Below are 24,000 nucleotides of genomic sequence, written 5' to 3' on the forward strand. Positions count from 1 at the left end.
GATTGGTCGGCTGACATTCTGTGAGTGTGGAGGACTTTCATGAAATTTCCTCAGCCCGTTCGGGCCATGGCATAGGTTTCTGTCAGGGGGCCAAAGCGAGAGACGCCCTGGTCTTGTTTTAGGCTAGCCCTGGTCTTGTTTTAGGCTAGCCCTGGTCCTGTTTTCAGGCTAGCCCTGGTCCTGTTTTCGGGCTGGCCCTGGTCTTGTTTTAGGCTAGCCCTGGTCCCGTTTTCGGGCTAGCCCTGGTCCTGTTTTCGGGCTGGCCCTGGTCCTATTTTAGGCTAGCCATGTTCCCGGCTCTAGACTCTTTCTGGATCCTCTTCCAGGGTCCCTAGTTGGCCCTCCTGGTGATAATGCCCTCCCTTTTCTTCCACTTTTCTTTTTTTTTTTGTTTTTGTTTGATTGCAAGCAAAATCTGTGACCCACCAGATTGCAGCATATGGTTTCAAAAAAAAATAGAATGTCGAACCATATGTGCAATCGACGGCTCACTACTGGTTCAAGTTAAGCTGAAGAGCCGTCTGCAGTTCTGTGTCCTTGGGCAGGTCTCAGCTGCGTTCGAGATGTGTCAGCAAACAAGCTTGTGTATTACGTTGCATTACTGTGGATGTCTGTTTCTGCCCGTTTGACTTTCACAGTAATCTGTTTGGCAGATCTCGGGTTAATTGGGTATTGACCGTGCTCGTTCCTGTTTTTCGGTGTGTGATCTGAGGTCCTCGTCTCTCGGTCGATACCGTAGATAAGAAGCTGCTCAGGATGGAGAGAAGCCATGGCTGTCGCAGAAGAAGATGGCCTCCCGTTGAAAGCTCTTTAGCATTTCAGCGACACATTTTTGAGCCCCCCCCCCCTCACATTAAACAAGACCCCCCCAAAGCCTCCTTAAGTAGGCTGTGTATGAGTAGCTCTGGTTGAGCATCCCCCCCCCCCCCGATGAGATGAAAATACTTTGCATCAGCTGTCTTTAATGAGTTCAGAGGTCAGACAGGTAGGAGTATGCATATGGTGTCCGTACCGTGTTGGCCAGGTTAGGTCTGTATTGTAGCGCTGTAGATGCTTTTGTAACCTACTGTGTGGAAGGTGAGTCGCATTATTAGCTGCCTGGAAGCAGATCAAACAGAGGTATTGTCCCTAAGGCTCAGTGCACTCTGGACCTGGGAGACATATGTGTACAGTGGTGTAGCCTACAGCCCTGCAAAACCACATTGCCCCATGCAGTCACTGTTCATAAAGTTAGCACCGCGTTCATGCTAGCCATGGCAATGTGTGTGTTGAGTCAGTGGTGAGAGTGTTGTCATGGTGATGTTCATATCAATTACCAGCATCTTTCAGGGTATTACACAAAACTGTGTTGACCAAAAACACAAAGGGCTATGTCCCGCCAACTGAAATTTAAGTGGGCACAGCATCTCCCTTACCGAATCACTTTGGAGAGAGGACGTTTTGCTGAGTTACACCTCAGTCTTTCTGGGAAAACGATTCTTAGTTTTCTGTCTGCACTCATCAGTGTTCCATTAGCACTCCCGTGTTCCATATGTAGTCCTCAGTGTTCTGAGACGCTCTCCTCAGTGTTGATGAATCGCTCCTCGATGTTTCATACGTTCTCTTCAGTGTCCCGTCCACTCCTCTTCAGCGTTCCGCCAAAACTCTCCAGCGTTCCACCGAAACTGTTCAGAGTTGCGCTGGCTTGCCGCTCCTCGACATCGTGCTTTAGCTTCTTAGATGTCTGTCAGGGCCCCTGTGGAAGGCCATAGAGCAGTGGGAGGGTAGGTGCGCGGGGACCGGGTGGGTGCAGCTGCCCCGCCTTGCCCCCCCCCCCCCCACTCTCAGCCCTTGATGTCAGCTGGCGCTGCCCTATAGCCTCTGCCCTCCCTTGGATCTCGGCAGGGGGTCGCCCCCACGCCCCTACCGGTACCCCGCCCAGCCTGGGCGTGCCGTCAGGGAGTTTGTCATCAGGCCTTGTAATTTGGCTCTCAGATCTCCGGAGCTATGGACCCCTCCTTGCCCTCTCCCCAGCCCCCATTACCCCCCACCCCAAATTTCACTCTTTATGTCTTGAATTTGAATGAAAGCAGCGGCTCCTGTCCCAGAGCCTGCTGAAGGTTTACAGCCCACCCGTGTTCAGTGCACCTGTGTTCAGTGTTCAGTGCACCTGTTGCTTTAGATGAAGTCTCTGCTGGAGTTTAATTTGGCTGCTTTCACGCTTGTGAAGGACAGTGACCGGCTTGTCAGCACTGAGTAAACGTCTCTGCCAGCCAATGGCGAAAGAGGTGGGCGGAGTTAGGGTGTTTGCACACTGGTCTCACACTCACGTACGGTGTCCGTCTGTGTGTGTGTGTGTGTGTGTGTTCCGCTGCAGGTGAAGCAGACGTCGCTGCGGGCGCACATCGGCGTGGTCCCGCAGGACACCGTCCTCTTCAACGACAACATCCGCGACAACATCCGCTACGGCCGCATCTCCGCCACCGACCAGGAGGTGGAGGAGGCCGCACAGGCCGCCGACATCCACGACAAGATCCAGGCCTTCCCCGACGGTGCGCAGCCTCCGCCAACGTTAGCAGTCTTAGCGCCGGCCGTTAGAATGTGCTAGGATGGCACGGTGGTGCAGCGGTTTGTGCTGTTGCCTCGCAAGGTTCTGGGTTCGAGTCCCGGCCGGCCAGCCGGATCCTCCCTGTGTGAAGTTTGCGTGTTCTTCCCATGTTTGTGTGGGTTTCCTCCAGGCACTCCGGTTTCCTCCCTCGGTCCAAAGACATTTAGGCTCCTGGGCTCACTTGCAACAAAGATGTCAGTCTCGGTGTGGCTGCCCTGGTTAAATTAAAGGTTAAATAAATAAAGTAAACAGGTCTCTAACATGGGCGGGGCCGAGCGCCTGCCCTCACGCAGCTGTCCCGGAGACACGCGGGGTCACCGGCGTCCCTCTCTGTCGCCCCCTGCAGGGTACGACACGCAGGTGGGCGAGCGGGGGCTCAAGCTGAGCGGGGGAGAGAAGCAGAGGGTGGCCATCGCCCGCACCATCCTCAAGGCCCCGCAGATCATTCTGCTGGATGAGGTGAGCGTGTGGGGAAGGGGCGGGGTCTGGGGGAGGGGGCGGGGTCAGGGGGCGGGGCTTGGCCGCACCATCCTCAAAGCTCCACAGATCATCCAGCTGGACGAGGTGAGCGTGTGGGGAAGGGGCGGGGTCGGGGGGTGGGGCTTAGCCGGTTTGGTTAACAAACCGTACCCTTGAGCAAGGTACTTAACCTGCATTGCTTCAGTATATATCCAGCTGTATAAATGGATACAATGTAAAATGCTATGTAAAAAAGTTGTGTAAGTTGCTCTGGATAAGAGCGTCTGCTAAATGCCTGTAATGTAATGTAATGTAATGTAATGTAATGTAACAGAGCTCTACGCTGTTAAAACGGGGCGTGGTCTCACGCTCTTACCCTCCCTGCGCAGGCCACGTCCGCCCTGGACACCCAGACGGAGCGCAACATCCAGGCCTCGCTCGCCAAGGTGTGCGCCAACAGGACCACCATCGTGGTGGCGCACAGGTAAGCTCACCCGGCCGGCTGCTCGACCCGCGAGGCTCACGGTGCCAGCCATCGCTGCAGGCGCTCGGGACTCTGGGCCTCTGACACAGGGTTCACCTGAACATGATCTGGTGCCATGTCCGTGTGGACGGAGCTTGTGATTATTCTTGTGTGCTTCCAAAAAAAAAAGTTTATGAAAATCTATGGACGTACCAGCCCCGTCAGTGCATGTGACCTGGTTGATTTCCAAACACTTCATATCTGTTTTGTCATCGCACCAGCAAAGGTGACTTTAAAACGAGATGAAAGGATATAAGAATAAACTTTGGAAGAATTCACAGAAGATGGATTTTCAATTCTCACCCCCCTATTTGCTGCTTAAACTGCCGTCGCATGAAGGGTTAGAACATGAAAGGAATACAAATGAAAGTCCATTACTTCACCGCTCTAAATCCCCGGGCTTTATCTGACAGATAACATCAGCTGTCGACGGGGAGCTGAAGGATGCCGTCTCCCTCATTGTTGCTGAAGATCTGGGCCGCTAATTAAATTGGGACGGCCCGTCCTTGTGCCGGAGCCGAAGGGTCGATTTGCCGCAGATCTGCCGGCCCAAGGTGTTTCCATGGTTTCAGTAAACCGCGCGCGGCCTTTAGCCGGGTGTGTGAAGTTGGCTCGTAGGCGCTGCTTAGCGGTATAAAACCGCACCCTGCCCTGGTCCCCCCCCCGCCCCCCGCCCCTCCAGCCCCTCCCCCCCCGGCGGACATCTGTGACTGTAAGAGTTCTCGGTGTTGGACCTCATCAGCGTCACTCATAAAGAGGCGGGCTGGTTAATATTTTACGCCGCTCGGCGCGGTTCACTCAGAGTTCCCCGCGCGTCCCCGTCGCCATGGCGCAGAGCCCGCGCGCGCCTGCTGGTGGTTACCGAGGTGTCGCTCCGCCTCTCGCTTTCACCGGGAGCCTCGACACGCGCGTGTGACCGCAACACGCCGACAGGCCAGGCTCGCCCCGTCCTCTTCTCTCCTCTCCTCTTCTGTTCTCTTCTCTTCTTCCTCCTCCTCCTCCTCCTCTTCTGATCTTTCTATCCCTCTCTTCTCTCCTCTCCTCCTCCTCTTCCTATCTATCTCTCCTTCTCTTCTCCTCTCTCTTCTCCTTTCTTGTCATCTTCCTCCTCCACTCTCCTCCTCCTATTTCTCTGTCCTTCTCTTATCTTCTCCTCTCTCCTCCTCTCTACTCTACTCTCCTCTCCTTTCCTCTCCTCCTCCTCCTATCTCTATCCCTCTCTTCTGATCTCTCTGTCCTTCTCTTCTCTCCTCTCCTCCTCCTATCTCTCTATACTTCTATTCTCTCCTCTCCTCTCCTCCTCCTCTTCTGATCTCTCTCTCCTTCTCAACTCTTCTCTCTTCCTCCTCTTCATCTCTCCTCCTCCTGTCTCTCTATCCTTCTCTTTCTCTTTGTCCTCTCTTCAGAAAGGACGTTGTGAACACATCCTGATCCGAGCCCGCGAGCTTTGATCCCGCGCAGTTTCCCCCCCCCCCCCCCCCCCCCCGAACGCGGGGCTGCACTTTGATCTGGGCGGGGAGCGATCAGTGAAGTCCCCCCCCAGCTTTGTTTGAAGATGGAGTGGGATCCGGCACAGGCGCCCTGAAGAAGGGGCGGGGTGTGGTTTACGGGATGGGTCGGTGGGAGGGTGGGGGGGACGTGGGGTCGGAGGCGGGTCTGGGTTGGGTTCACCTGAGAGCAATTACTGTAAAACACATTTTTTGTCCTGTGTTCCATTGGCACACATGTGCAGTTGGGCCCAGTGTGGTGTTCTTGTGAGAATAAATCATTGCTTAAGTTCTTTTTGTGAAGCTTCACACAGTTATCGCCCTTCCCTCAGACCGACCCTCCCTGTTTAAGTTCAAATAATTAACCTGTTGTATACATGATGATTCTTGAATGTTTAAATGTATTTTACATGAAAATTCTTAGCAAAGAGCATACCTGCGCGTTCTCATTATTCATTCATGAGATTTCTCCACGTAGGCACGCACTAGTTAGAGTCGGAGGTGCTACAAGTTTAGCAGGATGCGTTGTCCTGTGTTTCCTGTCCAAACAGTCGGTCCTTTAATGTGTGAGTTCTGTAATCTCTCCATCTGGCCCCAGCCCCTGAAGAGGAAACGCAAAACCGCGCGTTTGTTGACGGAGGTGGTGCCGCCAGTCACAGAGCCCATTATGAGATTAAATTCGGCCTAATTGTTGTATAAATAACACATTAGCGAATCAAGTTCTGACTCACCTACTGTCATACCAGCGTCAGGGAAGAGAAACGCAACCTCGCGTAGTCTAGTCGCTGCACGTTCAAAGAAACTGCAAGGAAGCACAGGGTCTTCTGGATCAAAGTTTACTTCTGTTAACGTGTCTTGACATTGCAACATACTGAACATTACATTTTTAAAAATAAAGTCCTAGATGTTGATTGTTGGGCTTATTTGTGTTCTAGGCTGTCCACCATAATCGGGGCCGACCAAATCCTGGTTCTGAAGGACGGGCAGATCGCCGAGCGCGGACGGTGAGTACTGACCCGTCGACAGGGGGTGGGCCCAACACCGCAAGAGTACTGATAGTTGTGTTTGAGCCTGTAACATTAAACTGGATTTAAAACTTTACCTTCCTCGCGTTCAGTATGCTGAGGATGTATTGGTGTAATGGTAAATGGACTGCATTTACATAGCGCTTTTATCCAAAACGCTTTACAATTGATGCCTCTCATTCGCCAGAGCGGTTAGGGGTTAGGTGTCTTGCTCAAGGACACTTCCACATGCCCAGGGCGGGGTTTGAACCGGCAACCCTCCGACTGCCAGACAATCGGTCTTACCTCCTGAGCTGTGTCGCCCCATGGTGTGATGCCAGGTGTCGTTATAACTCTGTTAAGTTCCTATTCGCTGAAAGACTGCGGAGCCCTGCGGAGAGTCCGCGTGATTGGCTCAGAGTCTCTCCAGGGGCCTACCTGCGTGCTCGCCTGGGAAAAAGAGGAGGAGAGAGGTGTAAATGGATCCTGCCTCTCTCCGAGCGGCGCTATCTTCCGATCAGCGCTCGCCCCGGGCGTCTGCGTCCACGCTCGTCTTCGCACAGGATGTGAGCTTTCGCTGACCGCGCGCGGGGGGGGGGGAGCGGCTGCCTCTCCCCCCCCCCCACCCAGCTAATGGCCCCGTCCCGTTTATCTGGCCCATGGGGGCTGAGGGTAAACATTGCGTTTGAGAGCCGCCGGTGCTCTCCCGTCTGATTGGCCCTTTGATATATGAGCCCCAGCGCACCCCCACAACCCCCTCCCCCACCCCCCAATGGGCACCGGTGCTGTAACCCCACACCGGCCCGCTGGACCCTGACTGACAGCGTGAGGTGCTAGCGCAGCTCTCCGGCTTTTAACCTGGGGGGGACCCTCGGACAGGGATACGCACGCAGGAAGGGCCGGGGGGCCGGGGGGCCGGGGGGCCGGGAGGTGGGGGGGGTAAATGCTTTTAGAGAGATGGCCTGAATGGAGACACCGTTTCCCTGTCCTGAGGCTGTCTCTCACCTTCCTGACAGGTGTGGGACAGAAAAGGAAGGGGGGGGGGGGGGGTCCTCAAAGTCTGGAGAATGAGTTGCAGGATAAAAATAAAATCAGGGGGGGTCAGGCAGGTGGGGGTGGGTTTACTCATTCATGCTTTTAAGTTCTGAGTTTCTGAAGTGTTTTGTTTTTTGTTTTTTTTTGTTCTCAACCTTGCCTATCCTTCCCGGGACTCGGTTTCAGTAACGCCCGGTTTGAAGATGAAGTGTTTTTTTTCGGGAGAACGGTTCCCACGTCTTCCTCCCCGAACGCTCAGAGACTCCGTACGGCTTCACGGCCTGTTTCCGCGGGAAAGCAAGATGGCGCCGCAGCGCTCATTTCTGTGACCGATGTCATCTTTAAATTCACGGCTCAGTGAGCCTGACCTCAATCCTAACGTCCGTGATTAAAAACGAGCAGAACAAATAAGACATCAAACGCTTAGAGGAAGCGGAGATGTGACCACAGAATTGCAAGATTCACCACAAGAAAGCAGTTTTATTTTTTTTTTTGGTTAGTTTTATTTATTTTTTTTAACTGTCCCGTCCTGTCCCACTCTTCCCCTGTCCCAGGCACGAGGACCTGCTGGCCAAGGACGGCCTCTACGCCGACATGTGGCTGAAGCAACAGCAGGCCCACGATTCCGACTCCGCCTCCGACACGGAGAGCAAGGATCAGCAGACTGAGAAGCTGCAGCCAGTCAGGAGCCACCCGGGTCACTGAGAGAGCCAATGTGTGTGGAAGGGGGCGGAGTCAGAACAGGCATTCGTTCTGTGTATATTTTTTTTTCTGATAAGGTGACCACTCAGATGAGACATTTGGACTGTTTAAATTTTGAGCTGTGTCACCTGCTTCAATATATTGGCATATATTTATTGGATATTTTTGTATTTTTAATTTGAAACGTTTGCGAGGTAGTGGCACACGGCTTTTTTTAAAGTGTATAAATTGTACATACAATCAGCTTGTGATTCATAATCTTTCCTCTTTGCTTCAGCTTGGGATCACTCAAGTGTACAATGCATTTTGTTGTAAAAGGGGTTCTTTATAAATACAAGTCAAGCTTTCGTTCTGAAACGTAGGTCTGTGATCGAGAAGCACAGTGCTTACAGCAGAATTCTGCCATACGAATGCCTTTTTATTTTTTTGGTTTTAGGAGAAGAAACTAGTGAAGCTGTGGTCAAGTTAAGTCACTGGACATATATATGTCTCCAGCAAACATGTTCCTTTGTCTTTGCTGGACTCTTAGAATTTTCAGCAGAAGCACTACTCATTAAAATACAGTTCATATGCTGTTAAAGCACAATCATAAATATTTGATTTCTTTAAAGAATTATGTTCTCTGTTCCGAGTTTTCAAAACGGACAAAATGACATGAGAAAAAAAATACTGCATTCATTGGGTTTTTGCTTTCCGCAGAAGCTGAGAATCAGTCGGCATTCTATGCATCAGAAGATCAGATTTTCTTTGCTTCGGCTTCTGGTCATGTGCTGTGTGATGCGTTTTGCTGCAGCTAGATCATTGGCTGGGCTATTAAAGATCTCCTACCGTTAGCATTTTGGTAATGATGTTAAGGTTAAGTTGTAATTATTAAGTCCCGCCTGAAAGTTTCATTGTCTGTCAGATTAACAGATAAAATAGATGAATTGTAGATGATTAGAGGACACGGCGCTGCAGTAGGTTGAAGTGGAAGGAGAGAGCCAAAGTTGGTGAGCCAAAGAGTTTGAGTTTGAGGAGAGCCAAAGTGTTTGAGGAACTGTGTATGGATTTTATGATTAAATTTCCTCTAAGGAGAATTTACGACAGGATGTAGTTTAAGACAGACTGAAATATAGAATCACGTTAATAAATTACCCTCCCACAGCAATTATAAAGATAAAAATATAACAATAAGGGAGTGAAATCCACTCAGGGAGTTAAGTAGCATAAACTTAACAGATGTTAGGCTTGTGAGAAGGGGAGGGGGGATCTGGGTTAGAATTATGCTCTCAGTTTATTATGTATGATTTTAATCCTTTCAAGAATATCTTTGATATTTATTGTTCTCGCTCTGACCTGTGGTATGTGTCACATGTGAGAAAGACACAGCCTTCTCACTGTAGTTCTCTGAGTTCTTATCCTCATTGTATTTGTACCTGAACTATCATTTGTAGGAAAGCAGAAGCTTTGAGTGGACCGTTGTTCGTGGTGATTGCACATTCTCTGAAATTGATTATTTTGTGTCAGTTCAGTAATGTATGAAAAGATTTAGAAATGTTTTAAATGTGTGTGTGTGTGTGTGTGTGTGTATGTTTCTGAGTGTGTGCGCGTGTGTGCGTGTGTGTGTGTGTGTGTGTGTGTGTGTGTGTATGTTTCTGAGTGTGTGCGCATGTGAGCGTGTGTGTGTTCATGGCAGTACTAAGGAGGCATAGAGAGCGGCACATCTAAGGAACGATGTCTTCTGTTCATGTTCTCTTAATCTGTCTGTCCTCAAACAGGTCCAAAGGGAATTTAAAGGAGGGAAAGTGAACATTGGTTCTTACATCTACTTAGAACACTGCACTTATCTGTTAACCTTAGGGACAAGTCTCAAGAAGGGGAATAAAATATTGCAATACATTGTAGATGTGAATATTTTGGATTTTTCACAGCAGTGTTTTTACAAAATACTTCCGCATTTTTTTTATTTTTATGTCTGTCCATATATTGTAAAGTGTTTTCAGATTTTGATTATGTATTCATTTTCCATATATTGCAATATATTCTATTTTTTGTTTCTGGCACCAATGATCACTACTGGGAATAATGGCAGTGGTTTGAACATTAGTCCTTGCAGAATAGTGGAATCAAACTGACAAAGCTTGTGGTCGTCATTCTTCAGATGCTTGTATCAGAGACAGTACCTTTAGCTTATCCAGTGCTTCATTACGGGTGATTATGAATCACAGTTGAGTGGCCAGTGCATAAAACAAGGCTGTGCTGTTCAAAATGGCCTTATAATGAATGTAAGTGCTGCTCACTTTATTTCTGATTGTTAAAGAGAAAGGAGCTACAATAAGCACTATTTTGTACTAATTAAAATCAATGTTTCTGGGTTGTTGAGCAAATCCATAGTCGGTGGCTTGTTTATTTGGAATTTCGTTTCTCACTGTTGTTCCAGGTTGCATTTGTATGTCTGAAGTGGAACCATTTTCCAGGTTATTGTGTTTCTATTAAAGGTTAAAGTTGATGCTCACCATAGACTTTCAGCTACTTTCCTGGTCAGGTTCAGTGAATAAATGAATAAATGTAATGGGTTTTATTTATTTACAATAAATATGTTGTTTTGGAAAATGTATGATTTATTTCTGTACTACTTGCCAAATATATTTTGAGATTGGAAATCAGTACATTTTGTTAATCAAAGAAAAAACTATGTTCCAATTGAATGACTTGGGATTATAACATTTATTCTGATTGTCGTCTTGTTCTTCTGTGACTTGATTGTGATTGTGTGTAGGAGTTTGGAACAACAAAACATGAACATATACGACCAAGTGCATTTATTTCCCTCAAGCATTAAACTGAAAGAATGTCGTGTGTCAACCTCTCGTGTATCGGTGGTAAAGATGTACTTGTTACAGACACAAACCTGCTATGTACAAAAGTTAATTTATTACAAATATGTACAGCCATCTACATGATTTATGGTTTAAAATACATAAGAGGAATGATTACTGTTGGAAAAAAACCACGTGTACAATAAGCAATGAAAAAGCATTCACCGTAAGTCATGGCGCAGGAAGACGGATATATTTACAGTGAACATAATCTTTCTACGGTGCATTCAGAAGACAGTTTGTTCAGGCTGCAGTGAAGTTTCAGCACAGGTGTGATGACTGCTGTATTTTAGTTCACAGCCCAGCAGTTGCATTGTGGCGTGAGGTGTGACTTCATGAAGCTCTTACGGTTGGTGTTTATGTTTGGTGGGAAAATGGAGGGTATAACTGACTGATGCCCCAAAAATTTAAACAACAATCCATAGAGACAAACTTTACATATGAAAACTCTGTTTGCGGTATGCGTGTGTTCACTTACGTGTACTAAGTAATACATGGATAAGAATACGTATCGTAATATATTTATAAATATATACACATACTGGTAAATCTGACCGCATCGCAGGCCTGTGTAAGATGGGGTGTGTCTCAGATTAAATGTTGCGTGTTTTGCTTCTAGCTGGTACACACATTTGGCCCCTGTATCCTGTTTAGTGTGTGAATATTTCCCTTTCCTGGTGTGTGAACCGTTGCTTGGGCAACATCCTGACGTGTGAGCGTGTAGCGCTGCCATCGACCTCTCTGTGGTGGGAGGGGGGGGCCTGGGGCTGGCACCGTTCTCATGATTAAATCATTGTGATGTCACAGAGCACCGGGGAATTCTGGGGGGGGGGAAGGTTTTGTCCTGGAATGTTAGCGGAACTCGGGGAGCGAGGGGAGCGGGGGGAGCGGAGTGGTGTTGTCGCCACGTTTTTTAACGCGGCCTGCTCAGTGATCCGGCAAGAGCGCACTCTTCAAAGAGGCGATGCTGGCCCCCAGCTGAACCCCCCACGAGGCACCGCAGCGCTCTTACGGGACACTCCCCACGGGACGCCCGGTAACTGCGTATCGCTGGCGGGAAGAGGGGTGGACGTGATGCCGCGTGGAGCGTAAGTATCAGAGACACCCTCTCTCTTCTTTTCTTCTGAAGTAACGTTGTACATTTTAGGTCAGTGCCGCCTTGTCAATGTCCAGGGAAGGTCGATGCATGTCAATAAGTGCGTACATACGAAAAAACAATAAAATGCAGAACTATATGTGACGGGGAAATTTTTATATTTCCATGCTGCGGGGCTGATTGGTTGGCGCCGGAGTGGACACCGAACCTCCTGGTTTATTGCGTTTGGAATTTGTACTCTTATTACCGATGGCACTTCTTAGTAATGGTGTTTTTAATGTTTCCCTCGTTCCCAGTCAGTGAACTCTTACTGTATGGCCACTACGTGGAGTGAACTCTTACTGTATGGCCACTATGTGGAGTGAAGCGACGGGGACATCTTCTATAGGGGGCTGGCATGAAGGGGGAGTGTAGAGTGAGTGAGTTTCCATGGTGACTGTGTGTGGTGGGCGTGTTTCTGGCGCGCGTTGAAACAGGGGTGCAGGGCTGCTCAGTGCCTCCTGTCCTCCGGCCGACGCCGGCTCTGGTACCAGAGGGCCGTCGGGAGGTTCTGGCAGCCCATGTACTCCCGGCGGATCTCCGCCTTGGTCAGCGGGGGCGTGGCGCTGCAGGGGGCGCCGGCGAGCGTGACGTTCAGGAGCGCCGCCGCGGGGTCTCCCAGGCGGGGCGCGGCGGGATCCTGGGAGGAGGAGGAGGAGGAAGAGGAGGAGGAGGAAGAGTAGGAGGAAGAAGAGGAGCAGGAGGAGGAGAGGGAGAAGGAGGAGGAAGAGGTGAAGCAGGAGGAGCAGGATGAGAAGGAGGAAAAGCAGGAGGAGGAAGAGTAGGAGGAGGAGGAGCAGGAGGAACAGGACAAGAGGAGGAGGAGCAGGAGGAGGAGAAGGAGAAGCAGGAGGAAGAGGTGAAGCAGGAGGAGCAGGATGAGAAGGAGGAGAAGCAGGAGGAGGAAGAGGAGGAGGAGGAGGACATACAGCCAAAAAAGAGGGGAGGAGAAAGATGTGATTGACGTGCGTTTGACATATTTGCTAGATTTATTTTCACACGAATGTTCCCAGACTGCATTCCACAGTCGCGGGCCAGCCCTTCTCCCAGTGCCCTAACGGCCCCTCCATTCCCTCGTCCCCCTCCAGCTCCAGTCTCATTTCCCCCTGTCCTCACCTGGCTCAGGTGGTCTATGAGACACCGGGGAGGGTCGGAGGATCCCCAGTACTCGGCCATCTCCGTCCAGGGGAAGTCGACGAGCAGCGCCACGTTCAGGTGCTTGAGCGACCCCTTCAGCCTCTTGGCCAGGGCGCCGCTGTAGCTCTGGTCCACGAACAGCAGGACCCGGCTGGCCCGGCACCCGGCCAGGTCCGCCAGCAGCTCGCCCACCGAGTAGCGCTCCTTAGCGTCCGCCTGAGGGGAGGAAAGGCAGCCGTCTCGCGTCAGAAAGGAAAGATGGCCACACGCTCAAATATATACGCTCCCAAATTAGTACATTCATTACTGCAACGTTTCAACCAGCAAGGTCTTTATCATGTCATTTTGCCTGACGAAGACCTTGCTGGTCAAAACATTGCGGTAACAAATTTACTCATTTGGGAGCATCTATTTCAGCATCTGGACATCTTTTCTTTCTTACGTTTGGCTGTTTATTTTGTCCTGCGCCTGAGCCCAAACTGGGTTGGATGTCCCCACTAGCCTATTCCCTCTGCTTTCAGAAAGCAGTCACATACATGGCTGCCGAGATCCACAGCCCTGTTTTAATTAAAAGCAGTGCTAACGGAAGCCTCTTACATCTTCTGCACAGAGAACACGGCTCAATGGCTGCTATGCGGTGTCCCCCTCCCCAAGAGCAAACCAGCCTCGCCTCTTAATCCAGAAACATATTTATCGGATTTGTAAATATTGAACTAATACTCGAAGCTTGGTTGACCGGAGTGGAGGTCTTAAGTTTCCTTCAGGATTTGACTGTCTGGCAAACCGCTGATCTTGTGTGGCCCCTTGTCTCCTGCGTCCCATTGTCCCGATCCCCCCGTCAGGGGATCAGGTTGTTCTGTTTTGTCCCTCGAGGGTCTGCGCTCATTGTTAGGGGGGGGGGCGAAAAACGACTCCGTCTGGGACCACGGGGGAACATATGGCGAGGATTACTGGACACCTTCCGAGGGGAAGGTGGATTGAAAGGGGGGTGTTGGGGGGGGGGGGGGGTCGAGCGCGTTTGAAAAGGCAAGAAGACAATATAATTAAAAGTGGGCGCAGTCCAGAGAGAGCCGCATTAGCAGCAGATGAAAGAGAGGTTTTACGGGGGGGAAAGACTGTGAGGATTTTTTGTGAAGGTTCACAGTGGTCGAGATTAGGGAGCGTGTGTGCGGACCCGTGCGCGTGTGTGTGTGTGTGTGCGTGTGTGTGTGTGTGTGTGTGCAGCAGGTTGCTTACTAATGAAATTGCAGGCTCAGGGGCAGCTTTTGTTTCTTTTTCTCTTTGTCGTCTAACTCAATCCCTCTCTCCTTGCTCAGAACAATACAGAGATCAGCACCGCTGCCTCATCCCCGGCTCAGGGGATACAGCGCCAGTCCGCGTTGCGGTACGGCGTAACCAGCCAGTAAACAGGCAGGCGAAACAGGAGGGGGGGGGGGCGTAACTTCCTCTCACGCGGTCGAACGCTTCCTTGTTTTCCCTCAGACCCGCCAACAGCAGCTTTGAAGTGGTGGCGGTAACTTGCGCGCGCGCGGCGCGTTGCGTTCGTTTTTTAGCGGGAGGATAGGGCCGCCGTTCCCGCCGTTTTGGGGGGCGGCGGCCCGATTGGTCTCCTCGGCCTGTCGTCCCCTTCTGCTGCTGCGTCTGTCTGCAGCGCTGACGTCCGGCCTGCTCCCTGGCCTAAGCCTCAGGGTACACACTTCAGCCACGGGAGGAGCACTTCCAGCGCTCTGATGCGTGTTTAGTCATTCAATTCAGCCCCTTTTTTCCCCCGTGTTGAGGATTTTATTTTGTTTTTTGTTTGTGTTGGTTTTTTTTGGGGTTTTTTTGGGGGGGGGGTGGGGGCGGGTTTGGGGGGGTTCCACTCACGATGCCGTTGTAGTTGCCGTCCCACAGCAGCATGGTCCCGTCGTTGCGCGTGGGGCTGTTGAGGTACAGCACCAGGGAGTCCGCGCAGTGCTCCTTGCGGCACACGTGGGAGACGTGGTTTCGGATCGCCTCCTTCTCCGTGGCCGGGTACGCCCCCTCTGCGCTTTCCTCTGGGGCGGGGCGGGGGGGGGGCGTAGGTTGGTTGGTTGGGGATACACAAGCAGACATGAGACACGGGGACGCAATGAAAAGCAAAGCGCTCAGTGGTCGCGCTACTCTGAGAGCGGTTATGTGAGTGTACAAGAGATAAAATGTCCGCTGTCAGAGTTAACGTACTCTGTATTAGATTAGGAAATTCTTTTTCACAGTAGGTGCTTACATAACGCAACAGGTAAGACATACAGAAAACATACAGAATTATTTAAAGAACACTTACTTACAGGGGGGCCGCACAACAGAGACAAAGGCATGACTTAACATTCTACACACCCCAGACTGGGTTTCTTGTCACCTAAGCAGAGGTCGCTTATTCAGAGCTCGTATGGCTGTGGGAACAGTGCTCTCTGTCTGAACGTTTTGCTGTGTGTGTGTCTCCCTCTGAGGGCACTGGTAAACCTGCTGGTCATAACGGAGGCAGGACCTGCTTACTCCAGCGTATTTAGTCACGCTGTGGAGCGAGACGCTGACTCAGTCTTTTCTTACTGAATATTTTCCATTTGGTTAATTATTCAGGTAGCGCACACGATCGTCTAGTCAAACAAGAATCATTGCTTTGATTTCTGTAATATTCGGCCCTATGCTGAAGCTGGCATTTCGTAGAGTAAGAAAAGGTGAGAGCCCATGTAAAGGAGAAGGCAAAAAAAGACATAAATATGTGAGACAACAGAGAGCAGGAAGGAAGGATGAAATACAGAAAACTGGCTAAACCCATTAAGGTGTAAGATCATAAATATACAACTAGAATGTTCTTAGCATTCTAATGCTGATGTACGTCGCTCTGGATAAGAGCGTCTGCCAAATGCCTGTAATGACGTAACAATCACTGCTGGTAACTGGAAAGCAGTGGAGTGCTAGAACGCGGACTGAATTTTGAACAAAAGCATTCCGAAAAACCCACTCTTCAAAGGATGAAGGGAAGTGCTTGCCACAGATGCTTGAGCTATGGGGTCTTTTCATGAATTCTTCTGGCTACTCTTCCAGGTCTTAATGGCCTCCTTTCCTCTTAATGCTCAAAGACGCTGCGTCGTTAGCATTTTCTGGGGCTGCCTACCCACTTCGACCCCGCCCATCCCGACCCTCTCATTAGGTGATCTATATCTGCCGCGGTCTAGACGTCACCTCCCAGTCTAATTCTCAATGTGGTGGGAGGGATTAGGGAGTGGCCACCTTCACGCCCCCCCCCCCCCCCCCCCCCCTTTAGAGACACCCACGCTGCCCCCGTCTTCTCACCTGCTACCTGTCTGCTGCCGGCAAAGAAGGTCTTGATGTGGTCTTTGTGGAAGCCGTTGCTCCTCAGCATCCGGTAGAAGAGGCGCAGGCTCTGCACGTGGTGGAGGAAGGTGATCTGCTCCTGCCAGCCCCCTGCGCACAGGGACGGAAGCCTCAGTGAGAGAACCGCCGTCAGGTTTGTGCACGCCTGCGTACCTGTCCCGCCGGAGGGCTTACCCGAGAGCAGGACGGCGTGGTCGCAGGTCTGGTAGAGGCGGCAGGACAGGTGCGTGGCCAGCGGCTGCTGGTGGCAGCGGCGCGTGTTCTTGTTGAGCTCGCAGCTGGAGGCGGGCGCGCTGGGGCTGGACATGGGCAGGAGCCGCGGGCACGGGGCGAAACCCGGGTGATCTGCAGGGGGGGGGAGGGGAGGGGGGGCGACGACAAGAACGCAGGCTCACGCACGGGAGACGGGCCAGAGGGGATCGCGCGAACGCGTCGCCGCGGCGACCTGAACGCCCAGGGGGGGGAACTCACCCACGCAGTGCAGTCGCTGCGTCCGGTTGCCGTCCCGCACTCCCACCACCAGGGGGAGGAAGTGTATCTCGCAGAGGCCACCGCTGCGCTCCGCCCGCGTGGCGTGCGCCCCCGCCCCCGCCCCCGCCCCCCGGCGGGCGCGGCCCTTCCCGCCCGGGCGCTCGCTGCGGCTCTGGCGCCGCTTCAGCTGGTTCTGGCAGCGGCTCTTCAGCGCCAGGGTCAGGCACTCCTCACCTGCAACACCGGACCCGCCGGAACACAGCCACACAACCGTCACCAAACAGTATAATATACAGACCCAACATCACAACACAGCCACACAACCATCACCAGGGTCAGGCACTCCTCACCTGCAACACCGGACCCGCCGGAACACAGACACACACCCGTCACCGAACAGTAAAATACACAGACACAACATCACAACACAGCCACACAACCGTCACCGAACATTATAATATACAGACACAACATCGCAACACAGCCACACAACCATCACCGAACATTATAATATACAGACACAACATCACAACACAGCCACACAACCATCACCAGGGTCAGGCACTCCTCACCTGCAACACCGGACCCACCGGAACACAGCCACACAGCCGTCAGTGAACAGTAAAATATACAGACACAACATCACAACACAGCCACACAACCATCACCAGGGTCAGGCACTCCTCACCTGCAACACCGGACCCGCCGGAACACAGCCACACAACCGTCACCAAACAGTATAATATACAGACCCAACATCACAACACAGCCACACAACCATCACCAGGGTCAGGCACTCCTCACCTGCAACACCGGACCCGCCGGAACACAGACACACACCCGTCACCGAACAGTAAAATACACAGACACAACATCACAACACAGCCACACAACCGTCACCGAACATTATAATATACAGACACAACATCGCAACACAGCCACACAACCATCACCGAACATTATAATATACAGACACAACATCACAACACAGCCACACAACCATCACCAGGGTCAGGCACTCCTCACCTGCAACACCGGACCCACCGGAACACAGCCACACAGCCGTCAGTGAACAGTAAAATATACAGACACAACATCACAACACAGCCACACAACCGTCACCGAACATTATAATATACAGACCCAACATCACAACACAGCCACACAACCGTCAGTGAACAGTATAATATACAGACCCAACATCACAACACAGCCACACAACCGTCACCGAACATTATAATATACAGACACAACATCACAACACAGCCACACACCCGTCACTGAACATTATAATATACAGACCCAACATCACAACACAGCCAAACAACCGTCACTGAACATTATAATATACAGACCCAACATCACAACACAGCCACACAACCGTCACCGAACATTATAATATACAGACACAACATCACAACACAGCCACACAACCGTCATCGAACATTATAATATACAGACCCAACATCAGAACACAGCCACACAACCATCACCGAACATTATAATATACAGACCCAACATCAGAACACAGCCACACACCCTTCACCAAACGATAAAATATACAGACACATCATCAGAAGGACCATACAACTGTCACTGAACGCTAAATATACAGACACATTACAGCACCGCCACACAACTGTCATCGAACGCTAAAATATACAGACACACTAGGGCATAACTGCACAATTGTGACAGAACACCATATTAGAGACACAATGTCAGAACAGAACCAGAACAAACACTGAACACCACGCCACTGTGACACAACATCACATGCAGTGCCGCTGTCCGGTACTGTTCTGCTGGAACATAACACACAATAAAATAACGAAACATCAGAACACTAAGCCACATAACTACTAACACAACACACCAGGACACATCATTACATAATGACTGAGTCAAAGAACATCACAAAGCCAAACTCAGAGGCATACCCTAGATTTACACTGCAAATCAGCCACGTAAGTTATATAATATCACCACAACACTAACCACACAAGATTCACACGCACACCGCAACACAGCCACATAAGAAACACCATGTCACACTTGGCTACGCCAACTGTACAACAAAGTCAAAAATGCCACTCTCCACAGCAGAGTGAATATCAACATAGCATGATAAATGATGTCAATAACACAGCAGTCACAGTGTGTTACAGAAGATGAAGGTCTGCCAGCTAGCAGTCATGTTGCCTGTGAAGTACCTGTATCTGAAAACATATTCTACAAATCCAATCCTACTGCTTTAAAAAAAGAAAAATCCTCATAAACAGGAGAGACAAACTTAGGAAAGATACTGAACAGCAAACATGCTGGCAGGACATATCCTCAGGGTGCGTGTATGTGTTTTAGATTTGTCTGCATTAATCTGAGTGAAGCAGTGAGGCACAGACAGAGGTTATGAGTGCATGGATATGTGTGCGTGCCTGTGTGTGGTAATTACTGATTTAACAACCCAGCATCCCTGGCATTCCTTTGCCTTATTTAAATGAAGGCCGCGGTTGGTTTGATTGAGGCTGCTGGACTGCGGCTTTTTATGGAACCCAGATTTCCCCGACTTCACGATGTGTCAAAACCACGGGCAATGAGTCAGAAAATGTTTTTCTCCTCTTCGTCAAGCTGCGTAGCCTTTGGAACTGTAAACAGAAATGGCTGCAAAACTGTCGTAGAAAAAGCCACAGCAATAACTGAATAAAGCAGTCAGGTTCCCAGTGATGGTTTTGACGTGTGGAACTATACACTATGCCAGGGTCCATTTCCTCTCTGTAATGGCTTAATATCACACACATGCACACACATACACCACACAGATACACACACACCACACACACACAAACACATGTACATATGTACACACACACACACACACACACACATGCATACCCCCCCCCACACACACACACATACACACACCCCCTTACATCTTCAGACAAGGTGGCTGAGAGCTTGGACACAGTGCAAGCCCAGAACACAATTCCAGACCTAGGACTAGCACGACTAGTGGGAAGCATAACAGTTTGCACTCCTTCTCTCCCTCTCTGTTTGTTCTTTCTGTGCCTTCTTATGTCCTCCTGTTTTCCTCAGCCATTTTCCCCTCTTTTTTTAACTTTGATTTGTAACAGACCGACAGATTTCCCTTCAAAAAACCGCCACCCTCAGACACAACTTCTCACTGTAACAAGCAGCTCAGCGTGCATCGTCGTCAATCGCTCGATAAATTGCGCTCGGTCAACATTCCTTATTTGGAAAAAGCTCTTTATTCAGAGCTGAGCGTGTCACGCAGACCACGCTCGGCGGCGCAAGAGCAAAGAGAACCGCGGGCCGTCATGTGACGTCTAGAAAAGAGGCAACGCTGTTTACACAGGAGTCAGAGGAAGCGGGAATGCGTCTCATCAACTTTGTCTCTGCGCTCGTGTCGTGACTTTAAAAGGCAGAATCCCAATACGGTAGAACGCGTGGCGCTACAAACGGGTCCTTTGGATCGCAACGGCTCGGTCGACCGAGCCAATGGAAAGAGGCGGTGTTGATATTGTAAATAAAGAGAGTGGATGTCGGCGTGTTAGCGCAAGCAACCCTGCCGGGCGGGACCCTGGATGGATTTCCCCCTTCTGATGAAAGACAAGAGGCCAGTGGTTCGAAGGGGAAGGGAATGTAGAGCTTGGGGTGAATGTTTGCGGATGTTTAATGTCGGGGAGGGCGGGGTGGGGGGTGGGGGGGTCAGAGACAGGGTTGCACAGTCAGAGGGGGGTCAGGCACAGGGAAAGGCAGGCGGTACGGGACACGGGCTGTCCAAACGCAGAAGGGAGGAGTGCCTTTTTTTTTGGGGGGGGGGGAGGGGGTTGATGGGTGCTGAACCCACTTCTGAGGACAGACAGCCCTCAGGATGAATAATTGACAGATCCTATTGCGAATGCATGACTCTCGTTCTGGCAGCCTGTCTGCCCCCCCCCCCCCCCCCCACCCCCACCCCTCCCTCTCTCTCTCTCTCTTTCTCTCTCTCCGCTCTCCCTGAGGGGGGGTCAGGGGGAACTGGCAACCCCTCAGAGCTCTCCATCCGGCACTCACACACGGCACGAGCTGCACTTCTGCACTGCTGTCCCTGCATCCCAGTGCACGGGGAGAAACAGCTGCACGAGAATCCAATATACTGCAATATATTATAAATATGTGGACCTATGTGGAAAAATATAATGATGATGAATTTATTTCACATACTGAAAACGTAATACATTACCAAATCTTTAAGTGGCAAGAATTAGTATATTTCCCAATATATTATAAACTGTTAATAATATATATATTTTTTGTATATTTTACATTAAATTCCAGTTGCATAAGGGGTGGTGAGAGGAAAGGGCTCTACAGATTGCATTGTGTTCATGTTGATTTCTCATCCACCTTTTCACGTCACATTGAAAATGATTTTACCCTCTTAAGCAGCTCCTGCCATTTAAGGGATTTCCTGGATACGTAATGCATTTAACGTTAACAAGTTTGCATAAATAAATGTCCTAAGCAGTCAAGCATAGGATGTGATGTTACTTCCGTTGTATTAGTACTGTGCACAGGTTCTCTAGTGAGTTTGTTCAGTTCTCAGGCGATTTAAGATTGGCCCGGAGAACAGACTAAAAATGCAGTCTGCTCTTCACAATTCACTCTAAAACATTTCTGAGCCAAGGTTTTTCCTCAACATTTATTGAAGAAGCTTGCTGTTATTATTTTCTCAGATTGACCACTAGAACACCAGTGTGCCGGTGAAGATCTGAACAGGACACTGGCAAGATCTGCTCCTCTTCATAATGTCTGATTTAGAGGAGACTGTATGAAGTCAGTTGGGCAGTTGTTTCTCAAATACCCCGTACACAAATCCCGCCGTGCAACCAGGGGATCAATTTCCTGCCACGGCACTTTCTGTACTATGACCCCATCTCCATCTTTAACTCTCTCTCTCTGACTTTCCCCATTGGGATAAAGTGGAAAATCTACAGACAGGGCACTGTCTGTTCTTCATAAAATAAATGATTGAATATTCAATACAGTTCTGAGACAGGAAGTGTCTGTAAATTGCTTATCCCCAAGCCCATCATCTGTGCCTATTGCACGCATTAATGGTTATCATGAAAGTGAATTATGTGGTGGTTATTTACTATTTGAACTAAAAAAGAGGGGCATTCATAATAAACAGGTCTTTCATAGCTCAGAATCAAACATGTTTGGCCTCTGGCTATGAGAAATCAATTATGTTATCTCTTTTTGGCAAAAGCACATCATTTCCTGCCAATGTTTATTGTGGTGAGATCCATATTCTATTTTCGTTAAGCTACTCAGTGCGTCCACGTGCGACGCTTCGGGGATGGAAGGGGAAGTTTTGCTGATTGGAAACAGATGGCGAAGCTTGGGCCAAAGACCAGCTCCTGCTTCCTGGCGTGCATTCGCTAAAAATCCAAATCCCAATGCCTTGAATATTCAAAAGACTGTCTGAACAACCATATTAGTAGGACACAGGTAAGAATATTATATGCAAATTAAGCAAGTCTTGAGCGCTTGTTTAACATGTGTTTAAATGCATATGATATATCATGTGAAAAGTATATTCTTACTGCAGCAGAGAAAACAGCAGAATAGATGAGTATTTAAGAACAATTTAACCCATTGTTGTCCCACAGGTTGTCAGACTGAAATTGATTTTGTGCTCTTACGGCGCAATTTCAGGCTACATCCTTCTGATAAAACATAAATTTAGGTATTTGCTGGCAAGTGAAGCAACTAGTAAAATATAGTAGTGATTTTAAAAAACCTGTCTCTTTTACAGGTGTCTGTATGTATCGCTTACACACGCGCAATTACTATTCCGCATTATAACGACCTACTGATTGTGTGTACACCTAAAATTACATCACAAAAGCGTGTACATTTAAACTGATTATTATGAAAAACACTTACCTATGAAAATTCCATCTCTATGTCCACATTTTTTCTTGGTCACGTTGAAATCGATATAGAAAAGGACGACGGGGTGTCCGAAACTTTCGCCCGGACTGGGATCCAACACCAATACTGCGTCATGCGCAGTGGATCCAAGGTAAAAGTCCTGGTGCCTCTTGCCGTCGTCCAGAACCGACGCTATCGCGTACCCACCTTGTTTGGAAGCGGGCAAACCAGTTGAATACGAGTCGGGGAGGATCGCCAGTACTTTTTCGGAGTTTGGTTCAGAGACGTAGACCGCCACCCCGCTCTGGTGAAGGTGGGACAGCCTCTTGCATTCGCTCTCCGACAAGGAGGAAACCCTCCGGCATAGGTTAAGCTTCAGGTACTGGAATCCGGCTTTCGCCCACCGGTCCAATCGACCAAACTTTATTTGAGAACCCCGGCACTCCGCCAGCAATAGAGCGAAAATCAGTAGAGACACACGCATCGACTGAAACCGCATGCTTGAGATGCCTTAAATAAGCTATAGAGATAAATTCAGATTTTGTGCTATATGCAAAATTTAAGATACAAAAGAAAAAAAAGATTTTCGTGGACGATGTAGCCTACTTTTTCTCTTCAAAAAGTTTCGCCGATTTTTATTTATTGATTTAGCCCAACGCGGGACGTCCAGTCGTTCGGGAAGAGCAGTTAGGTCATGAGAGAGCGATGCCTCTTCGCTGGCTTGTCAGATTGAAAAGTTGCGACTCTCTTCATTTAAGGGAGACTTCAAAGGGGTCAGCCTAGCATCCAGATGGAAAGTAATCTGCAATAGTGACTCTATCCCACAGGCACTGACATGCCATGTAAACACGGGGGGAGGGGAGAGGGAGCCAAGTGCGGCATGTGGATGGGCTCCCTGTCAAAATAAAGGCACCGAACCCTTGGCGCGCGGCGCGCAGTGCCCGGCACGTCCTCCCCGGGCACAGATGTGGGAAGCCGGAGACGGTGTCCTATGCATATACGAGATGTCTCTCTGAGATGTTTGTGGAAAGTGCACGACTTTGAAGATAGAGGAAAAAGCGGAAATTCGATCAATAAATCACATTAATTATCATATTATTTTGTGTCAGTATTTTTTAGAGGAAACTGATAGATGAAATGCAAAAGGAGAGCACAACACCTGTATTGTTACTGAAATCAAACATTACCGTATATATTTGTGTTGTTACTATCCTTCCCCTATTAGGCCATTAGGCACTTGCAATTTCTTGTGTTAAGGCAGCATTCTCCAAATACCCACCACAAGCGCAGAAGTTAGTGGCTTAG

General features: G+C 49.6%; 2 protein-coding genes across 2 annotated transcripts in view; one reads left to right on the plus strand and one right to left on the minus strand.

Moving 5' to 3' along the window:
* Positions 1–10,632, plus strand: part of abcb6a (ATP-binding cassette, sub-family B (MDR/TAP), member 6a) — a 31,856-nt gene extending 21,224 nt beyond the window's left edge. Inside the window, exons 16-20 of the mRNA XM_035408726.1 lie at positions 2,357–2,531; positions 2,934–3,046; positions 3,436–3,530; positions 5,992–6,060; positions 7,650–10,632. Of these exons, the coding sequence (XP_035264617.1) occupies positions 2,357–2,531; positions 2,934–3,046; positions 3,436–3,530; positions 5,992–6,060; positions 7,650–7,800 (603 nt within the window). The 3' untranslated portion in view covers positions 7,801–10,632. The remainder of the gene's footprint in view (positions 1–2,356; positions 2,532–2,933; positions 3,047–3,435; positions 3,531–5,991; positions 6,061–7,649) is intronic.
* Positions 10,633–10,688: 56 nt separating this feature from the next.
* Positions 10,689–23,614, minus strand: si:ch211-67e16.11. The gene is made up of 7 exons (XM_035409454.1): positions 22,708–23,614; positions 16,756–16,989; positions 16,459–16,629; positions 16,243–16,374; positions 14,794–14,963; positions 12,907–13,143; positions 10,689–12,430 (listed from the first exon to the last, which is right to left on the minus strand). Exons 1-7 carry the CDS (start codon positions 23,192–23,194, stop codon positions 12,242–12,244), a joined length of 1,620 nt encoding a protein of 539 aa, XP_035265345.1. The 5' UTR covers positions 23,195–23,614; the 3' UTR covers positions 10,689–12,241.
* Positions 23,615–24,000: the final 386 nt, after the last annotated feature.

This window comes from Anguilla anguilla, chromosome 3 (genome assembly GCF_013347855.1).
Source record: "Anguilla anguilla isolate fAngAng1 chromosome 3, fAngAng1.pri, whole genome shotgun sequence".
Lineage (NCBI taxonomy): Eukaryota > Metazoa > Chordata > Actinopteri > Anguilliformes > Anguillidae > Anguilla > Anguilla anguilla.